Consider the following 24,866-nt stretch of genomic DNA (forward strand, 5'->3'; position numbering starts at 1 on the left):
GGGAAGCCCGACCAAGCCGGAGGTAACATGGAGATTTAAACCGGCGAGCCCCGTGTGGTAGGCAATGGAATAGACCCGCCATGCCACCCAACTCCTCACATTTCTAATCTTCAACCGTAATTCCAGTTGTCATCATCGGAGCCGGGACTGGTGTGTTAGAAAGAAAGGAAGAAGAAAGCCACTTTATTTTGTCCTTGTATTCTTACAATGAATTGTTCTCTGCATTTAACCCATCCTATTGTATAGCAGTAGTGGGCAGCTGCAGCGCCCGAGGACCAACTCCAGTTCTTCTTTCCATTGCCTTGCTCAGGGGCACAGACAGGAGTATTAACCCTAACATGCATGTCTTTTTGATGGTGGGAGGAAACCGGAGCACCCAGGGGAAACCACGCAGACACGGGGAGAACATGCAAACTCCACAAGGAAAGGACCTGGGACGGCCTGGGGTTCGAACCCAGGACTTCTTGCTGTGAGGCAACAGTGCTAACCACGGCGCCGCCCTCCACCATTAAAAGCAGAGAATCTTAACAAAAAAATGGATGAGCTCTTACTCAAAGACATCTTTTCCACATGCTTTTTAATATTCTTTAAAATACAGAAATATAAAAATGTACAAAAAGCATTCCTTAATGGTTCTCTCTCAACAGGTGAGGGGGAGGAAGGTCCTCCGGCAATAGTCAGAATTAAACAGGAGGAAATATCTTGCTGGATTAAATTGAGTTTCACTTTCTTTTTTTTTACAAATTGTAAATAATCACTTCACAGTACAGAGTTGGAATAAATGAGCTGAGATGCGAGTGAATACGAAGAAAATACAAGTATGTGTTTACATAACGGTACACTTTTCCTCGGCAGCCTGTTTCACCTCTGTCATCGTGACCTGGGCTTTAGTTTTCAGCGCATCCACATCCATATTTTGAAGTTTTCCCAGAAACGAATCGTCGGCCTCCTCCTCCTCCTCATCTTCTTCCACCATCTTTGCAAGGTCCTCTGGGAGGTCAATGTCATCTCCTGCCATCTGAACTGTTGCATCATCTTGAGCACTCTGTGAGACAAAACCAAAATAGGAATTGCTAACAGATATGAAAATGATCACGTTGTGCTCCCAAACCCTGATTCCACCCAGTACGACAACTTCAAGTTTATTGTGACGGTGTCGTTGTGTGTTTTAATGGAGAAAAAGCAAACGCACATCTGTACTCCATGGGATGTTTTGTAGTCCAAAATATGCTAAAATATCAGGTCAAAACATTCACTTCGATCCCCTCCAAATGATATAATTTACATATTCTCTGAAACTCTTAACAGTTTTTTAACTATCAACCATGAGTATAATTTTGACTTCAGTGCAGTAAAACAAATCAAAAGGATCATGAAGAGAAAGAAAATGGACCTAATGTCATTAAGTGTAAATGAGCTCATGTGGCCACAGGAGGCGAGGCCTCCCACATAACCAGTGCAAAACAACCCTGGTGCAACTAAGCTGCCACCTGGGGCTGAATGTATTACCTTCACTTTCACATTATAAACTTCAGCTTCTCTTTTTTTCCGTTTTTCTCCCCAACTGTACTTGGTCACTCTTCCAAGCCGTCCCGGTCGCTGCGCCACCTCCTCTGCCGATCTGGGGGTGGGCTGCAGACTACCACATGCCTCCTCCGATACATGTGGAATCGCCAGCCGCTTCTTTTCACCTGGCAGTGAGCAGTTTCACCAGGGGGACATAGCGCGTGGGAGGATCACGCTATTCCCCCCAGTTCCCCCTCCCCCCTGAACAGATGCCCCGACCGACCAGAGGAGGCGCTAGTGCAGCGACCAGGACATATACCCACATCCGGCTTCCCACCCGCAGACACGGCCAATTGTGTCTGTAGGGACGCCCGACCAAGCTGGAGGCAACACGAGGATTCGAACGGGCGATCCCTGTGTTGGTAGGCAATGGAATAGACCGCTATGCCACCCGGATGCCCTAAACTTCAGTTTCAATGAGGAGGATTCTCTACAGCAATCTATAGCCAGATACTTTCATCAGATAATTAGTCATTAAGGGCATTTGTGAAATGCATGGTGTTTGCAACACAGGGCAATACAATGGTGAATTTTGACAATCACAAAAATGCATTTGGTTGCACCAAAGCTGAAATTGTAAGGTAACACTGGTAACTTACATATTGCAATTATTTTAATGGAAATGCAACCACCCTTTCTACCGATTGATATCAAATGTAAGACTTCTATGTGCCACCTTAATTCAACTCATTGATGCTATGTTCTCCCATCTGTCTATAACCCTGTTCCTCTGAATGGGCAAGGGGCTTTAGCATAGACTCGGGTTTTAACTGTAAAAAAGCTTTATCAAAAAAAAGATATATTAACAAAATTATTGCTATTATGTAAATAAAAAACATGAAGTGTTATTAGTGTGGTTCTGAAATATCTTCTTTACAGAATAGCTGAATACAGAAAAGGTTTTTGAAATACCAACACATTTCAGCCAACATTTTACTTTTCTAAAAGTGGAACCTAGTGTTTTGTAATCAGAAGCTGCATTTCTGCAGGAGTACAGCAGAGAAATAAAAAACCTGGCCAGCATAAATTCTGATTGGAAAGGGTGTTGTGCCAAGAGATGTGTAAATCAAGTTATCCTCACATCTGGAAGTCTGTATTTGTCCCTAAGTGCAACCCGTAGATTGGCTCTCTCAGCCTTCTTCATGGCAAAGTCCTTATCACGCTCAATCCTGCAGGAGACACACAGAGACAGTCAGAATTATAGTCAAATGGACAGAAACCATCAACAGGAAGCAGGGGTTTTTCAGTCGTAAAGTTTTTTAGAAAACTTTTTTTTTCAAACATGGAGTTTCATGAAGAATCGAGACACCTACTTATTTGTAAGAATCTTCTACTCTCTCTACAGAGCCTGCCATCTGTTGTCTTACTGTACAGAATGAACAAACTCAGTCTTTAGGGTGATATTTAGAAACAGCTCTGATGAGCCAATTTAAATAGGATATTGCTTATAATCTGAGGCGGTATATATGTATTCCTGAAACCCATTTAGTGTATGAATTATGTGACTTGCCAGAATTAAACAGCAAGTTTGCATTTGTCTCATGCTGCTGCTTAAACTGCATCCACTCTGCGTCATCCATGTAAACCCAAATGGGCTGGCCCCTAACAGAAGGACGGTGCATTAAGAGATTAAAGGGTAGACTATGAAGCAGGTGGCCTTGTGTACATCTTTCCTGGAGGCTAGTGTTGTGTCATCAGCGGCGTTACAGTGTTAATGTTGCCGTGTTAATTTTGTTAGTTTAAGAAAGCATCTCACATGAGGCCATGTCTAGAAGGTAACCTCAGATTTGCTCATTTGCAACTTTCCCGCTAACTTAACCTCAACCTAACCCTAACCCAACTCTTACCTTAACCCAACACTTATCTCAACCTAACCGATGGCTAACCTGCAACCTAATCTCGACCTCAACCTAACCTTAACCCCACGCTTACTTTATTCTAGCCCTCAATTATCTGCCATCGTCAAGCCAAGTGTGCATGTGCAAGAGTTTCGCAAATCTAGGGTTACCATCTAGACAGGACCCTCACATGAGGACAGGCTGATTAGAGCCAATGAGATCATGTATGTGCTCTCTCAAGCACACATCATCTTATTAAACTAATTAACTTGTTGTAGGGGAATAATTTGATTGGTTTAGGAGAGGCTGATGTGTTGCTTGTTTGAGAGAGAGTATCTACAGCACTGCAACCTATGAAGTGTTACCAGTCTTCAGCAATTCAATCTGGATTCAAGCCTTTACTTTTAGCATGTAATCCAAACAGGTGAACTGCTTCGGATATCGAGTTTTTATTATTCATCAAGAGCGGTTAATATTTTTCACAACAACGGCTCTCAGCTAACCCACTAACTCCTATCAAATCCATGTTGTGTGCCAGTTCAGTTGAAATTCACAGTTTCTCCATCCATCAGCCAATTTTGCCTGATCGCAAAACGACAGTCTGGACAGTTTAGTAACAGTTGTGTACAGTATTTTGACCAATTATTTGTTTATTTTGACTTGTTTACTAGATGACGTCTTTATCTGTCAGGGAAAACAGACTAAGTGGCTAAGTATCTGTTCATACGATTAGCGGCATCTAAAGCTACCGGATGACTCGGTAGCAGTCTTTTCCAGGTCAGCCCTCTTCACCACAGCTATACCTGCTCTTATGTTTGTCTGAGCAGGTTATCATCACCTAATGTGCTTTATCAGACCAGTCCAGTAGTCATGTGTCGGGTCAAAACAAAGCACAATTAATTGTTCCGGATTAATAGAAATGTATATATATATATTGTGTTTTTTTTCCCGAAACCGTCAATGGTGCTGTATTAAAATCTTTTTTCCTGTATCCGTGTTGATATATATATATATATAAAGCTAATTTTCATGATTTCATCTTCCAGTGCACTTGGAGTATGAAATAAAACAAGGACACAGTGTGTCCTAAATCCAGCAGAGACATTAATCATCAATGCCGATCTCGTAATGGACTCCTGTGTCAAACCTTATATGTGGTAATACGCAGTAGCGTACCGTGGTTTCAGTCAGGGCCTTCAGTAATGAACTGCACCCCCCTCCTCACATGCGCACGCGCGCACACACACACACACACACACACACACACACACACACACACACACACACACACACACACACATTTCTCATGTTGGTGCTGATACAGCCAACATGGCCACATACAAAATACACTATCATGCATGATATGCGCTACTGGATCAACACCAACGAGACAGCTGATCTTCAACAAACACAACACACCACGGTGCACTACAGCAGCTGCTGCAGCATCACCATCAGATCTTCCTTTATGTCACTCAGCAGCCAGACTGCACACACACGCACCACATGGCACAAAAACAACTAGAAGAGTGCCCTCAGTAGTGCAGATCTCCACCAGGCGTATCACCCCTTTTTCCTAAACCACCCCTTTTTTCACCTACCAGGAGAAGAGGCCCTTATTAGAAGACTTTGGATGTGTTAAACTGTTGTGGTGTTCATGATATGAAATGAATGACTTTCATGTCATTCACAGCAATAAAGCAACGGTAAGAAAACATAGCTCAGCCGTGGGAAATGTTTTATTTTAGCTATTGAGGTGATTTCCTATATTGTATTTTTAGCAGCGTTTTAACATGGCATGTCTGTGTTTAATCCCCCTCATGATGTCAGTTAAACAAAAATGACAGCGAGGTGAATAAAGCAAATTATTTGCACGTTATTGCCTGTGATGGCCTGGTGGCCTGTCCAGGGGCTCCAGCATCCCCGCAACCCTGAGAGCAGGATAAGCAGTTTGGATAATGGCTGGATGCCTCTTATTTCGTCTGTATATAGTTAATCCTTGTGTATATATCTTAAGATTGTTGTGTTGTTATTCTATGTTAAGTATATTGCGAGAGCCACAAAACCGGAGTCAAGTTCCATGTGTGTGAGAACCTACATGGCTGGCTGATGATACGGTCCAATGATCGAAGCTGCAAACTGATTACAACTTTGAGTGACCGTATCGGTGTGCCCAATCATCAGCCAATCAAATTGGCTGATGATTGGGCGGCACAGTGGCGCAGTGGTTAGCACAGTCGCCTCACAGCAAGAAGGTCCTGGGTTCGAGCCCCGGGGTAGTCCAACCTTGGTGGGTCGTCCCGGGTCGTCCTCTGTGTGGAGTTTGCATGTTCTCCCCGTGTCTGCGTGGGTTTCCTCTGGGGCAGTGGTTTCGTCCCACAGTCCAAAGACATGTAGGGCAGGTGAATCGGCCGTACTAAATTGTCCCTAGGAATGAATGGGGGGGGCCTGTCCGGACTGTCTCCCCACCTGCCGCCCAATGACTGCTGGGATAGGCTCCAGCATCCCTGAGAGCAGGATAAGCGGTTAAGATGATAATGGATGGATGGATGGATGGCTTCAAGAAAGGCTAACAAAAAAAAAAGGAAAGGCTAGCAATACAAACTAATGCTGGTCAAAGGAGCTGTGATGCATTTAGATGACATAGGAAATTCCTGCTCAGCCCCACGAAAAAAGAAGTCATTGAATTCAGACACATTTCAGGCACACTTCAATTTAACTACGAAAAGCCAGTTGTGATTTTGACTTTGTTAGGGTCAGCAGAGAAGGCCCTGACAGCCCACCACTGGTAACATGTCATCAAAACGTACGATATTGTTATTTCCGGTTACCAACATGGACAGTTCTAACTAGGTCATTTTGCAAACGTGTGTTGCACATGCAACGAGTTATAATTTGTAAAAGAATATGCCAACATTTTGAATTTTATACTTTTTTTTGTTTTGTCTTTAGGCGCTTGGCATGGAACAAGAAACTTTTTTTATCGTTGCTCGAGTTCACGAAAATGAAAGAAAAAGACAAAACAAAAAACAAAAAAACAACCCAACTCACTCACTGAGAAAGCATGATGGCACTAATAACAATTCATTCTGCACGGCACACCCAAATGTTAGAGCCCTGTGGGACGGTAAAGTCCGTCTGTCCAAAATGGAGTTATTGAGACATGTGATGAGCTACTACAATAAGAAGGCTCAGATTCATCTATTGACCGACGTACAACTTTCCTAGGTTGGGGGCTCATTTTTAAGGCAAATCGGTGCCATCATGTTCCTGGCTGTATGTGTGTGTGTGTGGTAGATATGTCTACTTCCTGTCTCTCAATGCCTCTGAGAACACTACCAGGACTGCCAACAACTCCTCTCTGGGTAGCTAGGTATCGAAAACCATATCCGTCCATCCGTATCCATCCATCCATCCATTATCCAAACCGCTTATCCTGCTCTCAGGGTCGCGGGGATGCTGGAGCCTATCCCAGCAGTCAGTGGGCGGCCGGCGGGGGAGACACCCTGGACAGGCCGCCAGGCCACCACTGTCATCTGTATCCATCATAACATATCCCTCATATACCAAAATATATGTGTGCATGTCCTGCTGAGGCTTTCCCCCCACGCCCCCCAGCATATTCATCCATTCTGGCAGCAACGGTCTCCTCAGCATTTCCCTTTGAAATTCTTTTCATAATGTTTGCATCCGTGACCCTGCGAGTCCCCTGTGAGAATCCGACTCAGAATCAACTTTACTGGCCAAGTGTGCCCATGCAAGTGAGGAATTTGGCTCCGGTACACAGCAGCTTCTAGCACATGCAGACATCACTCACACAGAAAAACTAAAAAAAAAACTAAAAAAAACTAAAAAAATGTTTTTAAATGGAGCAACAACCAGGACATTGGAGGCAAGCATGTCAACACAACAGGTATGTCGCAGCTATACAGAGTAATCAACAACCTATGTCCATATATTATGCCATATTGCTTATATACTATATTGCCCATACACTATGGGCAATATAGTATGTATGTATGTATATGTGTGTGTGTGTGTGTATGTGTGTGTATATATATATATATATATATATATATATACACACACACACACACACACACACACATACACACACATACAGACACACCATATACCATACCACAACTCCACAACCCATCATGCCCATATACAACACTATGTACTCACATTATATTATCTCATTATTATTATTATTCTTTTACTTACAATAATTATTTATCTCCCACCCCCACTCCTGTTTACTATGGGTTGTGTTGTCATAGAAGACGAGGCCCCGTACAGTTTACATATTGGTCTTCTTAGGTCTCCCCTGTATGTTCAAACCAATCCAGACACCGGTCAACAATAAGTTGGACAACGTTTTTGTTGAATCAGGTGGAAGAAATGACGCGGGCCAAACGGGATAATCCCTGATTTTCTGTCACCGAGTTGGAGGAAAAACTAGTGCCAACTAAGTCCTTCATCCATTAGTTGCAGCTACTGATCTGATTTGACTTATGCCCGTTTGTGCTTGGTGAACAATATATTGAGCGCCGCTTGCAAACTGTTTTGACCTGGCACACATTCACATGTGGAATGAGAAGTTAGTCTAACTGCAAATATATATATTGGGGATCATACAAATACCCAACACAATGGGATTAGTTAAGATTAGGTGTGCGAGGTCATTAAATAATTATTTTTTCTACAGTGCGCAGGCTAAGAGATGTGTTTAATTGTGGCTGTCTGGAGTGCAGCCCTGCTACACAGAGCATAATCTGCTACTTATGCTAATTTAAGATCAGAGGGAAATAAAACCTTCACCTTAAGACACCTCTTAAACCCCGCTTGCCTCCACCGACGTCCCTCACACGTTATTAGCAGCGACGCAGGCAGGCGAGTGGACGTAGATGCGAGACGGAAGTCGGTAGTGTAAACTTCAAACTGACCTTAATCTGGGAATTACCTGTTGGCCTGCAGCCCAGCGTGAGAGACAGTCGGCGGCGAAAACTATCTGTTTTCAAAGACGAGTTCCCGAAAAGATTATCAAAAAAAAATCTGGTCTGCCTTCTGATCTCAACATGTTCCCTCTCCCCCTGCGATTTACTACAGTCCTGCAGCGGTGCTAATGTGTTTTGGATGGTAATAGAAAACGCTTTCTCACTTTACCTCCACGTGCTGCACACCTCTGAAATATGTCAATTTGTAGGACGGACGGCAACATGGGGGACAAGATGTGTCTGTGAAACTGGGGAGTGAAAAAAATAGACCTTTTTGCATTTTCTGACCACTGACATATATATATACACACACACACACACACACACACACACACCGACATATATATGTATGTGTGTATGTATGTATGTATATGACATGTATGACAAATATGTATAAATATATGTTGTAAATATACATACATATATGTAAGTGTATAAACGTGTATATATGACATAAATAAATATGTTATATTTGTATGTGTGTATATATATATATTGTTTTATTTTTTTAGTTTGGTTGTATGTATTAGTTTGGTTATGTGTGTTAGTTTGGATACATGTGTTAGTTTGGATGTGTGTTCTTGTAGTTTTTGGATATGTGTTTTTGTCTTTGTGTTGCACTGCTGTGGGCTGAGGGAAACGATATTTTGTTTAATTTCATGTACACCAAGTACATGACATGGAAATGACAAATAAAGTGTTCCTGATTCCTGAAATATCTCAAAATCCTTACAGGACAGGGAGGACACTTTCAACCACGAGAGGACAGAACAACCTTTTTCTTATTTCACTGAAAGCATTTGCTTAAGCATCGAGTTATCTTGACCAATTTTGAAACTGTCTGGTCTGAATGGTTTGTTTTCAGCTATAGATAGCATGTGGGGTATGTACACAGCTCACAATAAACCATTATAAAGGGACTCCGAGGTAAAATAAAGATCTACAGCAGCAGGCTGCATCTCACAACTTTTCCACAAACGTGGCCGAGAGCAGACTGACATCTCCCACCACATTTGGACTGAGTCCTCTAAAGCTGACATAACGAGCACAAAGAACCGAACATATTACTCAGCCCCGGTCTGAGCTAGTGTGTATTCTGTAAGCATATCATAATTTTCACAGAGCGACCAAGATAATCTCAGTATCCTTCACATAAATGAATACAAACACATATTTGTACAGCCCAAGTGTTCTTCAAATTGCCATGGGGTTTTTAGCTGATTATACAGCTGGCAGCTGCTTGACGCACGCAAAAAAAGATTACGCATACTCCTGACACACACACACACACACACACACACACACACACACACACGAATTATGTTTCTGCAGCAAACTCACAAGGCTGATTACCTATATTTTAATACATTTCATGTGAGTTGTTTTTGAAGCGGTTATATTTCCGTAGAGAGATATATCATCTAGTCTTAATGTTCATTTTCAAAATCAACTTTTCTTGTCCTACTCCTGTGCACAGTTTGAGGCTATGCTAACAGGGCCCAGAGAAAACACATCATCCAGGAGCTCATTTAAATGAGGCCGATCACACATGCTAAGGCTGCTGCTGGAAATATGGGTCAGATCACCTTCTCTAGATGGATAGACCGCTAACCTATCCACGGATTCAAGAATTTTCATTTCCACACTAACCTTCTACAATAAAATTCTGCAATTCTCAGGTGCATCGTGTGAGTCATAGCCACTGACTTACACCCATGTATTTGCCAGCTCAAATACTGTTACACTTTTAGTTAACTAATATTAATGTAAATAACCCATTTCAGAAAATAAGTAAGACCTCCTGTTCAGCACCTTCCATGCAGCATCATTTAAGAAACATTTTGTCCCCGATACTGTAATGAGGGTGTCTGCTTACTCACTTTTCCTCCACCAGTTGCCTCTGATATTCCTCAAACTCCTCCCTGGACATTCCTTTGGACTCCGGCGTCTCCTTTCCATCTGCTTCCACCTTCGCAGCCTCTTCGCCATCCCCACCAGACATATTCTTCAACTTATCACCCAACATGTGTTTCATGAGAAATGCCATTGCTCAGTTCACCTGAATTTGGTTTAGCCGTGCAGGGACGGGGTAAGGCTTGGGCCTTAGCAGAGGGCCACCGGACAGCCGTAAACCCTAACGGACGATAAAGTGACCTGCGGTGTGGGTATATCGACATAAGCTATGCTCTGCAGGAACTTTCACACTTCAAACCCCTGACTGCTCTGTCAAGATGAGAGAATATGTATATCAATGTGCTGTAGCTGGAGTAAAACCGCTAAAGAGCTTAGCTTACAATTAGTGGCCTACTGATAATGTAAAAGCCTTCACCTTCTCACAAGGTCCATTGGGATAGACTGTCATTATGTAGATGACTGGTTGTCCAGCTCCCCAACCTTCTGGTGAAAGCTTCCAGGATCAAACTGGACTTTCTACATGGACAAATGCACTGACCCTGAGCAAGAAAAGTTCTGTGTTTTGTTTTGTTTTTTTAAATGTAAGGGTCCTATTTTTTTCCTGATATTGTTTTTCTTGAGGAGCGTTTCCTCATCCGAGTCGAGGGTCCAAGGATGGGAAGGGGTGTCGCATATTGAACTGATTATAAAGTCCTTTGCCACAACTTCGTTATTTTGGGCTGTACACATAAGCTTGACTTGATTTGACTAGAGTCCTTAAAGGTTCAATTTTATACCTGTGAATGCACCCAAAGCATAAACAGGAACAGAACCACAGCAACCTGCACAGAAATAGCACCACATTCATGTTGCATTATTTTTGAAAAAAAAAAACAGCTAACCAAATTAAATGAAGAAAATCACATGCAGATAAATATTTTACTGAAAGTTTTGACTCTTAATATGCAATCTCATTTCAGCCAAATTCAAATAAATACAATGTAGGATGTAAATAATCATGAATAAATGCAGTAATATATAAAATTCGTCAATAAACTGGGAAGTACTTCAACTCTTGAATAATGCTAAACGCATTATGAAATATTGCTCCATCATATTGATTTCTACAACTACCTTCTTAAATTTAATCCCATTTATTTCATTATTTCATAATGACAAATTTTATTTCAAAATTACCTTTTTCATAACACTACTTTTGTGTCACATTGGTACTTTTCCAACTAGCACATTCTCAATTACCTCTCTTTTTATCGTTTTCCTTTTTTCATCTCACAGCTCTGTTCATTTCATAATGACCCTCGTGTCATGTTGTTGTCGTCTGTCAATCAAGATGAGAGCGGCACTGGACCTATTTGGTGACCGGCTAATCCTGTGCTATCGATTACGTTGCTTGTATCTGGCAGTGTTTTCCTAGTGCGAGACCAGCCGCCTGCAAACGTGTGTGTGTGTGTGAGACGGAGTTATGCTAACTCTCAGTCAGCATCAGGGCTACGTGACTTCAGCGAAGGCTTGGGCCTGCGCCAGCTTCAACAACAGCAGTCTGGCATTGTAGTCGATTTGAGGCCGAGGCGAAGGCATACCGTCCACATGTTTGACAACCTCTCTCAGTAGCTCAGAAATAGACCTCTGGCCCTCAGCCACGCTGTCAGGTCACACTCCTCTTTCCCAGGCTTTTAACAGAAAAGATCTCAGGCTGTCTGAATATATAGCGGTGTTGAGTGTGCTGGTACTTTGGCCTGAATGTGAGGACAACGACCAACGGTCTTGACAGACAGATGACCTCACCATGAAATAAAAGTGTCATTCTCAAATGAAGAAAAGTAAAATGGGGAAAAAAAGGAAAAGTGGAAAAGTGCCATTATGGTGTAATAAAGTCATTTTGAAATAGTATAATGAAATATTTCAGAATAATGAGTTTAGCGTTATTTAATTACTGAATTATATCAATTTATTGACTATGCATCGGACAGAATATGATTGTCTTGTGAAGCCCAGTATGTAGGCTGTGATACCAATATTAGATGTCTAACATTTTCTGAGACCACCCTGTATAAAATATTGGGTGTAAATAACTGTAATCATGCTGCTAGTAGAACCACCGGCTTAAAGCATGTCCCAATTGCTTCTCTTTCTCTTGCATTGAGACTAAATTAGGTATGATGGAATTCTTAGGCACATGAATATGTGCATACCAGTATGATTATGCACTGGACTACAAGAGAGCAAACAGAAAACAGACCTAACTTGTCTCTGGTTGGTTAAATTGGCTTTCTGTGACAGCTGCTGTTACCTGGGTTGAAAGGACTTACATTCACGTATTGAGAAGTTGTAAATATCAAAAATTTAATTATGTTTTAGCAACACTCAAGACACGAAAAGATACTATGAAGCTCCACTTCCCACCACCTTCAAGTCACCTCAAGATCAGAACTCAGTAGTTGTGAACTTCTGCTGACTTGTCAGCTACTTCACCCCCCCGAAGGAAGTCCTCAGTGAAGTATTTGACGTCTCTGTCGCACAATGCATAATCAGCTTCTACGGATTTGGGGTCATCTAATTAGCGTGGACCTGTTTAAACTGTTCTGTTGCCCTGTGGACTGGAGCCAGAGTGCTGAGAATAAGGACAGGTAAGTTTAGGGAGTTCTAACCTTGTCATTATATAAGGTACAATGATCCCTAAGACTTCGACTGAACCTTTGTAACCACAACAAATACTAATATATATTAGGTGACACATTTACAATAATGCTGTATAAGAAGTACATTTCCCAAACACTTATCATTAGTGCCGATTCATTTTTACTTGTCTCTTACCAAGGACAAGTTATCTATGATAGTTTAAAGCCTTTCCCTAAAAATTAAGCTCCACTTTTGAAAGAGGTATAAATTCTTCTTTTGAAATGTACAAATATTTTATTGAAGCAAAAAACTGTTCTTCGTGGTTTTATGTGCTGAAAAAAAAATTAGGTCACTGATGTGTAGGCCTTTAACTTCAAGTGCATCAACTTAAAATATTGGCATGCACTTTAAATCAATTCTAACATGGATAGGGAGCCAGTGATGGGATGCTAGATGTGGTGTGTTGTGGTTGAATTTTCTAGATTTAGTCAGGAACGGCATTTTGTACTAACTGAAGGTTTTTAGTGGTAGTGGAAAGGCAGGGTGGAAAAAAAAGGCACGCCAACAATCTGATCTGGAAGAAACAAAGTCATGGCTCAGGGTCTGAGCATCAGTCATGAACAGATTAGATCGAATTTTAGCAATAGTTTGAAATTGGGGGAAAAAGCAGTCTTTCTGATCTCTCTAACATGAAATTCAATAGACAGGGTGGAATCAAAAATAACATCAAGATTTTGGGCTGTAAAACCTCGGGAGATCACTCGCTTTTTAAGCGATACCATTACTTGACCATATTGGTGCATACGTTGAGCTGGAGGTGTAAAAACCGGGTCCAGAAAGTAAAAACCCAAACCGTGTCGTGACTCCATCCATGTATTAAATCAGTTGATTTGGGAAACTAGTCAGTGCGATCTGCTGGTTAAGTACTTGGTTGAATCAAATACATGGTTAGCCAGGGCCAATAACCAGTTTTTCAGAATTAAGATGTATGCAGTTAGATGACATCCAGTTTTTGAATGCTTGTCTCTAAAGTTCTAATTTGGGAGTAATGTTCTAATCGAGTGTCATCTACATAACAATGGAAATTGGGCCCACAGTTGCATATAATCCGGCCAAGAGGTAAGATGTAAAGGGAGAAAAGCAAAGGACATAGAACTGAGCCCTGGGGAACACCAAATTTCACCGCTGTGGTGACCCACATCTATATAACTAGAGACATTCACCTAAGAGAGAATGCACTTCCGCTTCCGGTCCAGAGAGTTCAGTGTCGTTGTCGAATATATGACATGTAAAGTTGGAGCTAGTAAACTACCTCGACTACGTCTACTCTCACGTCTCCTGTCTCGTTGTTTTCTAACTCCACATTGGTGACCCCGACGTGATCGAACAACTAATACGAGTATGTTTGACAACGACGACGCCGGTGCTAACAACATGGCTATTGCTAACGCTAGCATTTACACCGCTACTGTGAAGCTACCCGACTTTTGGCAGCATAATCCACGGCCGTGGTTTCAACATGTGGAAGCCCAGTTCCAGCTGAGAGGGATAACGCAGGATGCAACGCAGTACTTCCACGTAGTGGCGGCGTTAGACGCATCGACAACGGCGCGAGCAATGACACTGTTGGAAGCTCCGCCAGCTGCTGGCAAGTACGATGCTATAAAGACATTCCTCCTGAAGCTATTTGAACTGTCGGAGCTGGAGAAGGCAGACCGTTTACTGTCCCTGAATGGCCTCGGCGACGGCAAACCGTCTGATTTAATGGAAAAAATGCTGTCTGTGCTGGGATCGGCTGATCCGGCCTTTCTTTTCACACACATTTTTCTGAGGCAGCTCCCCGCACCTGTACGCACAGCACTGGCCAGTTCTCCTCTCGCCGCCTCCAAGGACTACCGTTCGCTGACTGTTCTGTTGTAGAGTCTATTTTTATGTTCATGAGTTGCGCTTTTGCTGTTTTGCATTGTTTTGTGTAGGTGAATTCTGGGGGGGCCTGTGTGGTGACCCACATCTATATAACTAGAGACATTCACCTAAGAGAGAATGCACTTCCGCTTCCGGTCCAGAGAGTTCAGTGTCGTTGTCGAATATATGACATGTAAAGTTGGAGCTAGTAAACTACCTCGACTACGTCTACTCTCACGTCTCCTGTCTCGTTGTTTTCTAACTCCACACCGCAAAGATTATAGATGTAACATTGCCATGGAAGGAACAGAGTGTTCTCTCAGATAAGTAGGACTTCAGCCAGGGCAGAGCCAGGCCATAGACACCTGTGTAATTCTCAAGGCAGGCTAAGAGTGTACTATGATCAATGGTGTCAAAAGCTGTAATAAAATCAAGTAACAGAGACACTGAGTTGGAATTAGAATACATTACAGGCAGAAGATCATTCACCAGTTTTGAGTGTAATTTCAGTGGTGTGACAGGCTCTGAACACAGACTGAAATGGTTCAAAGAGATTGTTGTTGGAAAGATAGGCCAGAAGTTGTTTAGCTACAACTCTTTCCAATATTGAAAAAAAAGATTGGAGATTGGTCTATAGTTATTGAGGCCCCCTGGATCAAGGATGGGTTTCCTTAAAAGAGGTTAGGAACAATGCCAGTGGTAAGAGATTTATCAGTAATTCCAGCATCTCAGGTCCCAGGAAAACCAAAGTTTTTTGAAAAAGTTTGGCAGGAAAGGGGTCAAGGAGCCAAGTAGGTTTGGCTGCCAACACCAGCTCAACAATGTTTTAAGTAAGACGGTCTCAAAATATGAAGAAATAGGAACAGCCTGAGAGGCACTGAATGAAATTAACATCACAGGATCTTTAGAGTTAATTTAAGGTAGATGACTTACTTTGTTTCTAATGTCCTCAATCTTGCTGCCACAGAAATCCAAAAAGTCCATCCATTATCCAAACTGCTTATCCTGCCCAGGGTGGCGGGGATGCTGGAGCCTATCCCAGTAGTCATTGGGCGGCAGGTGGGGAGACACCCTGGACAGGCCACCAGTCCACAGGGCCCACACACACACACACACACACACACACACACACACACACACACACACACACACACACACACACACACACACACACACACACCTAGGGACAATTTAGTATGGCCGATTCACCTGACCTACATGTCTTTGGACTGTAGGAGGAAACAAGAGCACCCGGAGAAAACTCACGCAGACACGAAGAAGATATGCAAACTCCAAACAGAGGACAACCCCCAAGGTTGGACTGCCCTGGGGCTCGAACCCAGGACCTTCTTGCACTAACCACTGCACCACTGTTCCGCCCCCAAGTGTTAGCCTTTACAAGCAAATTCTATCCAAAGGACAGAATTGTTAAGTGCTCATGACTTATGAGTAGGGTTAGGCATCGTTTGGATTTTAACGATTCTGATTCCAATTCTGATTCTTCTTTTCGATTCCGGTTCGTAACGATTCTCGATTTCAGTTCTTTGAGAGGCGGGGTCAAAACAGGTCACATGCTTATTTCACAGAAGAAAATTTTATTTAAAAAAAATGTATACAAGCCATTCTGTTTTAAGAACCGATCATTCATGTGAATTCTTACAACAATTGTCTTCATACATTAAGATGAAGAAATAAAGACAGTCACACTCTGGTCAGGACTACTAGGTAGAAACCGTTCTTGTTTAGAAAAATAAGCATATCTGTATGGCAAACCCTTTTAACATTTATTAGTTAGACACGATACCTGCACTGAGGTAATTACAGATATCTGCAACGTCATTTCACCTAGCCAAAACTCTAATTCAAGATATTTGTAATTCAGTTTTGACTAGGAAGAATGAAAGTTGCAGCTATCTCAAACGTCATTTTGACTAGGACTATGTAGCTATCTTGAACTGAGGAGGGTTAGCGATACTATCTTGAACTGGAATTATGACTAGTCAGGATTCAATTGTACACATCTAAAACTGGAATTACAACTAGTCATAATTCATTTGTAGATATCCGCCAATGGGAATTGGGGATACCTGAAAATGAATTTTAGATATCTGTGGTGAGAAACCCCATACACATGAATGGCAAATGCCGTTTTTCTAGGCATAGCAAAAACCATGCATAGCAGACAGGCAGCCATCAGCGGGTGGAGGCACAAGAGAAAAAAACACACCCATGCCGGATCCAAGCTCCCAAGACTTTGGCTCCAAAAAAAAGAAAAAAGGAAAAAAGTCATCAACTGTAAAAGGGGAGCTAGCTGTAGAGGGTTGTTTTTGAATAAGTTTTGCTACAGTATATAAAAAAGAAATGTTGGGTTATGCTTATTGATATTGATTAGGCACCAAGTATTTCAGTTTGGCCTAGTTCTTTATAGTATTTTACGTATTCCCTATAGTTTTTTGTATTTATATTATTACCATTATGTGTATTTTGATATTGTGTATATTATATATATTGTGTATATTTGTGATATTGTGCCTTTGGATTATGCGAGCTGTAATGATGTTTTAATTTCCCTCGGGATCAATAAAGTATCTGTCTATCCCTGTCTATATTTATACCTCAAGATTTTTAGTTTATGGGCTATGCTTCTCTGTTTTTCTTTTATTATATTAAAGTTAGACATTTCGTTTACTGTTTGTAGATTTATTTTAGATGTCCAGCTTGAGGGGTTGAGTTACACACATAATGTCTTGTCTATAGATTCCATTTCTGAACAGGCACACCCATGGGCAGTGTACAGGAAGTTAAAAATGTATACATTTGGCTATGATGGCGTCATGATACTAATTCTGCATAGTCATAAAACTAGCAATGTGTTTTTTTTCGTAAATTGGCTTTGCACTATGTGCATCTTTTTTTTTTAAACTTAGAATCTTTAAAACTTGGTGTTGCTGTGACCCCAAACAAACCCTGAATTCGTTTATTCTCGAAATTCAATTTAAACTTTCTCTACATCGAGATTTAATCATGAAATTTAACTTTTTTTTGTACTCATATCGACTCAAATCTGAAAATGCAATTATTTTTCCTCTGTGAATTTTCTCTTTCATTCAGTGGCCTCAGTATTCTTCCATACAAGGGCTTATTGAGCTGTCAGTATTAATGTAATGGATGAACTGACTGAGGCTCAAACATGTATGGTTGAATCTCTCCGATGTTTGCCCTAACGCCGGCCATCTTGATGCACAGCGCTCCCCCACCAGTCAACCTCGTCCTAGCAAGCAGCGGTGGTGGGCGGGGCACGACACCTGTGGTATTTGCATATTCATAAACCTGAATTTCCCAATGACGGAGAAAGAGTAGATTTGCTTCCAGCCTCTTTTCAGAGTTATTTTTTCCTACTTTTTATGCGGGAAAACCATGTTAAACAATATATTAATCATACCAGATTATTTTTAAACTTTAAAACGTTTCTGGAGGGGTACGTTAAAGTTAGCTTTGTTTGTGTTAACTACTAATAAGACACGTTAGCCCCTAGCTAACGGGTCTGACCCTTTAGCCGAGCGGTTAGTGATGTCACCATGTGGTGCAGTACACCTCGTACCGGATCCCGCACCGGGCAAGGAAATAACGGGTTACATTTGTCTGCTTTGTTTAGGGAGTGCGCCTGTTTTCCGATTCTTCTTCTTCTTTGACATTTTTTGCCTTTGACAACATTTTTTTTCACCTCCGTCCCCACAAAAGACGTCATGTGACCTCCGTTCCCTAGGGATGAGGCATGAGGCTCCCACAGCTGAGGCGCCATTGACCGCAGCCAGCGGCCATTGAACGGCGCTTAAGTCGCTAGCCAATAAACCGGACCAGTTTCATTTTAAGACTATTTATAATCACTGTCTGAGACAGTTTCTGTTTTTAGGAATGGTTGGTGACGGCGGTAGTAACCAGACTCATACTTCTCGTCTTCATGGTATCAAAGACTTCTCTTATTACTCTTTTGTCAACCTTTGGTTGCTCTGTGTCATTTTGCCCCCATTTAAACAGCCTATTGTGTTACAGTCGAAACTGCTCTGAAATCTTCCAAATCACCAGAAAAGCTGGCATCTTCTAGCCATCCATCCATCCATTATCCAAACCGCTTATCCTGCTGCCAGGGTCGCGGGGATGCTGGAGCCTATCCCAGCAGTTATTGGGCGGCAGGCGGGGAGACACCCTGCACAGGGCGCCGGGCCATCTCTGGGCCTTCTAGCCAGACATTGCTATTTGACTGTAGAAATAATAGCCTCGGCGGTAAGACGAAGAATAGGAAGAAATCGCTATATATATGTTTTCTTGTGTTATTCCAATAGATTGGGTTTTTGATAAGTCAAGGGATGACAATTTTTCATCAGGATACAACGTTAATAATGACAATAACCATAATAACTGTAACAATGACAATATACTGACAATAATAATAATTAACTTTTTTTGACTAGACGTCATGAACATGATTTTCCAAATAACACGCACTCGCCACTCTTGACCAATTTCATAAAGTGATCTCTATTACCATCTAGTGGGTGGAAGTTGAACCTGCAAAAACAAATATGGAGCGTACTAGTTACACACAAATAAACGTATGGATGGAAATATATAGTTTGACTGCGATAAAGTGGAATGCACGACGTGGATTGAAACTTATGGCTGATCATAAAACCTGTAGGTCTACAAGTTAAAAAAAAATCACTAAAACACACCAAAATCACCGAAAAATCACAGAGAGCTCGTCCCACAAAACCGATTGCTTAAAGACTTCAGTCCTTTGACAAACTGAATGTCACCTAACAAACATTTACGATAGGTCTTGGTGCATGAATAGAAAAACTACCCCCGATGTAAGTAGTGTTTAGATCCGTAGAAAAACAGATGCTTACACCATAAGTCTGGGCATGTTGAGGTATTGCAGATGCGTGTCATATAGTGCTATTTATAGAACACGCACGCATCCAAAACGCATGTCAGGCCAGCAGCCAATAACAGGAGAACAGAAAACTATGGCTTTTCTGCTGAGTGGGTGCAGTGCCAGAGGGATGACACTTTGTATTACTGACACAGCCCAGAGCTTAACGCTGCTGTGAGGAGGGGGGTGGGGAGAGGGGGACATGGGTTGCGAGCATCATAGAAAGAGATGGGAGGGGAATCTATCAGGAGTGAGCGTGCTTGAAAAGTACACGGTGGGAAAGAGAGAGAGAGAGAGAGAGAGATGTAAGAGAGAGAAAGAGAAACGGAGGGAGAGAGAGGGGATGCTGTTGCCAGGAAACAACGGCGAAGTTAGATGCGTCTGGTTTTTTTTTCAACATCTTGTGCGTTTGGAAACACGGCGTTGAAATGGACCTGACGCGTATCGGAGAAGAGGGTGCTCTGCTGGCTCCGACGCGGGACGTCTAACAACCGCTTTTATTCACCTGGATCACCGAGGAGAAGGTAGGCAGGCATGATTACGTAACCATCAGCAATACGACGTCATCACAGCGGGATTAGAGCCCGGGTGGGTTTTTGTGGAGGAAGGGGGGGGAGACCCCCAGTAAATAAATCTGTGAACATGGTGAGAGAAGCTAAAATCAAGGGGGCAGGATTATCTTTTGCACATATAAACAGCATGGGGTCTAGCGGAGAGAGGGGCCTGAGTTTCTGATGTGCATCGACATGAAGGCAGGGGGCCGTGAACTGTGTGACTGTCAATGCTCTTCCACTCATTCTCTCCAGGGGGGCGAGATCCTCTCTCGGCCCCTTTCAGGACCACCACAACCAGTGTCCTCCCTGCCGGCAGATGCCTGAGGACTTCAAACCCGGTCCTGAGCCCACGCACGTCCCCCCTGTAGAGGTAAACAAGAATGGCCCTCAACCACAGACAACTCTAAAGAAGACATAAAACAAGGAAAGAGGGGCCGCAAAATCCCCAAAGAAGGAACGTTTCCTCAACGGAGAAGGAGGAGATTATCTCCATAAGTAAGTGTCTCCTCTCGTTTGAGTCCCGATTTATTTATTTATTTGTTTGAGGGGTGTTTTTTTGGGGGGGGGGGGTAATGTACCTTCTCCTTTCGCTAAAGGCACCGGAAGGAAGTGCATGGCTAGAGAGCATACCTCGACTGACGACTATAGATGATCATTTAATGCTCTACTTCACTCTGCTAATGTGGTTCACATTACTGGGACACCGCGTCTTTCCCCATCCATCAGCGGCGGGGGGGGGGCGGCTGGCGTGACAGCGGAGACCTTATCTTCCCACGCGTGCTGAAAGATTTCCTCATCATCATCACGTTTACATGCACAGTTTAGTCGAGCTATGGTTATAGCTTGATTAGTTCATTAGTCCGTCTACTGACTTTGGTCCCATTATACATGCGCGGGAGGGAAATGGATTTACTGAGGGAGTCATGTGGGCTCCGCTGCGATAGGTGGCGATATGCACTCTTTCAGCTTGTTTGTATTGGGCCATTACCGGTTGACCTATTACGTCACACACGCAGAGCACACGGCTACTTTTTTGAATATGTCGCCATTTCTTGTCTTCCTCCCGTCCATGTATTTTAAAATGGTCAGCTCTTTCAACTGAGTAGGCGTATACTCCGTCTCTTCATCCGTCCAAAAATGAGCTCTCGATGTTTTCGCCATGTTTGCAGTTACTGGCTTCCTCTTCTTGTGTCCCCCCCCCCTTCGTCTTCTGTTTACGCTGTTCGACTTCCGGGTCAGACTTGGCGCGCTGAAAGTTAGCGCGTGCGCAGATCGCCTCGACCAGCTCCAGTCCGACTAAGGTGTGTACATGCAGGAGTAAATCGACTTCCAATCGCATTATCTGGGTGCGTTAGTCCGACTATTACAACTTCGATTTCAGTCGAGCTAACATGTTTACATGCATTTTAAGAGTCCGGTTTTAGTCGGACTAACGCAATAATTCGATTTTTTTAAGTGTCATGTAAACTGTATCTGCGTGTCACGGCTGGTAGTCAAATGTACCTTTCGACGAGAGACACAGCACTGTGTATGTAGGCTGACGTCACGCTGTGTCCACCGCCTCTCGCCGTCATAAAATTCTCCGCTGACATGCGGCGTGAATGTAGTGGTCACTAATCAGAGGAGAGGACAATACAGGGACAGCCGAGGAAGCGGAAGTGCTACTACTTTAGTTCATGTAAACGTGTAGTGTACTCACACAAGACAGGGCGCTGGGAGAGATGAAAATCTACGTAAACATGTTAAATATAATTTAGCTGTATAATTATGAAATAAAAGTGTTTTTTTCAGTCTGTCTGCAGCCATTAAATCTTGGTTCCAAATGGTATTTGGTTGATTCCCGTCTGAATACATATTTGAGCGAATTCAGGATGGAGGACAGCTCGGGAGCCGTCGCCCCAGCCGGGACGCGAACCCGTATCTTCCGGACCGCGGGCGACAACGTTAACCAGTTGACTACAGGGTCCGGCCCACTAACCAGGGGCTAACGTGTCAACTTATTCCTGTACGTTACAATATACTTCCTGGGTGAGGGGCGCCGGCCAAACGATGCCCCTCAAACTTCTGGCGAGCAGGTGACCTGAGGCTGCTGTCTGATTGGTGTCTTCAGATTTTCCGTGGGGGCGCAGTTCTGTGCGCCCCAGACACGCCCACTTTTATTGGCAGTGAATTGGTACGGTTTTAATGTTTTCTGATCTAATGTGATTGGACAATTCTCGTGGCTGTCAAATGTGATTGGACAATTCTCGTAGCTGTCAGTCCTGTTCACACCCACCAAGACGCCTCGTCTCGACTGTCAATCATCCACCGTCTACGTAACCCTGATAAAAAATCTATAGGCTACATTGTCCTCCTTAATAACTCTGTGACTGTGTGGACATTTGTCAGGAGTGCTGCGCCAAGGTAAATTGTGCCCCCCCCCCAAAAAAAATAAATTTTTAGCAACAGCCACCACTGGAATATTCAGTTACGTCGATACTCAACGGTGACAAATCACAAAGATGTTGCGCGTGTCCCAAAACTGACCCCATGAACTGCCCCCGAAGGCTACGGATAACTCGCACGCGCGCTTTATAAAACAGATTTTGTCCATGTCCCCTCCCGGGCTCCGTAGAAGACAATGCAGTGTGCAATGAAGATTAAGAAGAAAAAAACACATACCAAAGTAAAGGAGGGGTAAATTACTTGGAAAAACGGCCCAAGAAAGACTAACTCCTAAGTTTAGAAGCTGTTTGTAGCTGGCTATAATCTCCTCCTCCGGGTGGGAGTGTTGGGCAGTGGGTTTTGGCGGGCAGAGCAGAGTAAATAGCATGAGAAGCAGCGTGTAAAGAGGGGAGGGCTGGGCCGCCATCTGGACTCGCTGTAAATCCCCAGCAAACGCGTACGTGCCTCTGTGACGCTGCTTTCTATCAATCAGCAACTCGCCGTGTGAGCAGCTGGATCCTTGGCGAGGGACATCTGCGCATACAGCGGTCCACACTCCCTAATCTGCCGCGGCCGCCTGCGTATGTCAGGTTCTTCTCAGCCAGTCACGGGATTATAATGTCCACACTTATCTGAGCATGAAATTACGAGCTTCCATCTGCGTTCAGGGGACTTTCAAGCTTATTGACGCATCAGGATCTTTTTTGGGTTTTGTTTGTTTGTTTGTTTGTTTGTTTTTTGGGGGGGTTCCCCTTTTTCTCCCAATTGTACTTAGCCAGTCTTCCGAGCCGCCCCCGTCGCTGCTCCACCCCCTCTGCCGATCCGGGGAGGGCTGCAGACTACCACACGCCTCCTCCGATACACGTGGAGTCACCAGCCGCTTCTTTTCACCTGACAGCGAGGAGTTTCACCAGGAGGACGTAGCACGTGGGAGGATCACTCTATATCCCCCAAATTTCCCCTCCCCGAACAGGTGCTCCGACCGACCAGAGGGGGCGCTAGTACAGCGACCAGGACACATACCCACATCCGGCTTCCCACCCGCAGACATTGTCTGCGAGACTCTGGATAATATGGAAGCTCGGTCAAGGAGGAGCAGTGCAGAATCCATCCTGGACCAAGCTTACCAAGCTTTGGGGGGGGGGTCCCCCCTCCCCCTTTATTTCTCCCCAATTGTATACAGCCAATCGTCCCACTCCTCCAAGCCGTCCCGGTCGCTCCAAGTCTTCCCACCCGCAGACATGAAGCCGGATGTGGGTATGTGTCCTAGTCACTGCACTAGGACACATACCCACGGGACGCCCGACCAAGCCGGAGGTAACACGGGGATTCGAACAGGCGACCCCCGTGTTGGTATGCAACGGGATAGACCGCCACGCCACCCGGACGCCCCGGTTGTGTGGCAACGTTGAGGCAGTGCATTATGGGTCATCTACCATGTTGGCACTCCTGCCAGTAATGCTGACATGAATGAATTTGCTCAGCAGAGAAAGCAGTATCCTAGTGAACAAAACAAAGGGGCAAGTTGTGCCACATTGAAGAAGCCATGCAGAATTCAATTTTGGTGACACGAGACACAAGGATTTGTGTTAGTGGACCGCAACATCTGGGTTGTTTCGCCATCGCAAAACAAACAAACAACCATCTGTCCAGAGCAGTTGTGGGAGTCGGTGAGCGTGTCTGTAGAAAGCAGCTGTAAGGGTCTTTCGCAACAACAATGTGAATGAACTTTGCCATTTTCACAACAAAAATGAGGACTGACAACTTCGTGTTTTTAGCTTTGACAAGCCTCCGCTTCATCCAAGCTTCAGTGACACTGCAGTTGATCCCCGGCATCACTGGGTTTACTGAGCCTATGAAAAGCGACGTTGTTGTCTCTGCAGGCTGCAAAGTCTCCACGGAATAAAACAGCATGCAAACATCTCTGACACGCTTTCTGTTCTGGTGGTGAACACAAGCAGTGTATCCACACCACGGCGAGATGGCTCATGCTTGCACGTTGAAATCTCGCACTTGTGTATTGCACAGTGGACAAGGTCCCACCTGGAAGCACTAAGATGCCTTTAAAAATGTAAGCACGGGGGACACATCCTATGCATTCCCTATGACA

At 43.6% G+C, this 24,866-nt stretch overlaps 1 protein-coding gene across 2 annotated transcripts in view; it reads right to left on the reverse strand.

Annotated features, from left to right (window-relative positions):
* Positions 1–641: 641 nt before the first annotated feature.
* cplx4c (complexin 4c) overlaps positions 642–24,866 on the reverse strand; it is a 32,117-nt gene continuing 7,892 nt past the window's right edge. The window contains exons 1-3 of one of the 2 annotated variants that reach the window (XM_056293976.1): positions 10,285–10,451; positions 2,648–2,735; positions 642–1,045 (exon numbers count right to left, since the gene is read on the reverse strand). In XM_056293976.1, the coding sequence (XP_056149951.1) occupies positions 827–1,045; positions 2,648–2,735; positions 10,285–10,451 (474 nt within the window). In that variant the 3' untranslated portion in view covers positions 642–826. Of the gene's footprint in view, positions 1,046–2,647; positions 2,736–10,284; positions 10,452–24,866 lie in introns of those variants that run through there. The other variant, XR_008811368.1, reaches the window with a different exon arrangement.

The sequence above is a fragment of the Lampris incognitus genome, chromosome 14 (genome assembly GCF_029633865.1).
Source record: "Lampris incognitus isolate fLamInc1 chromosome 14, fLamInc1.hap2, whole genome shotgun sequence".
NCBI lineage: Eukaryota > Metazoa > Chordata > Actinopteri > Lampriformes > Lampridae > Lampris > Lampris incognitus.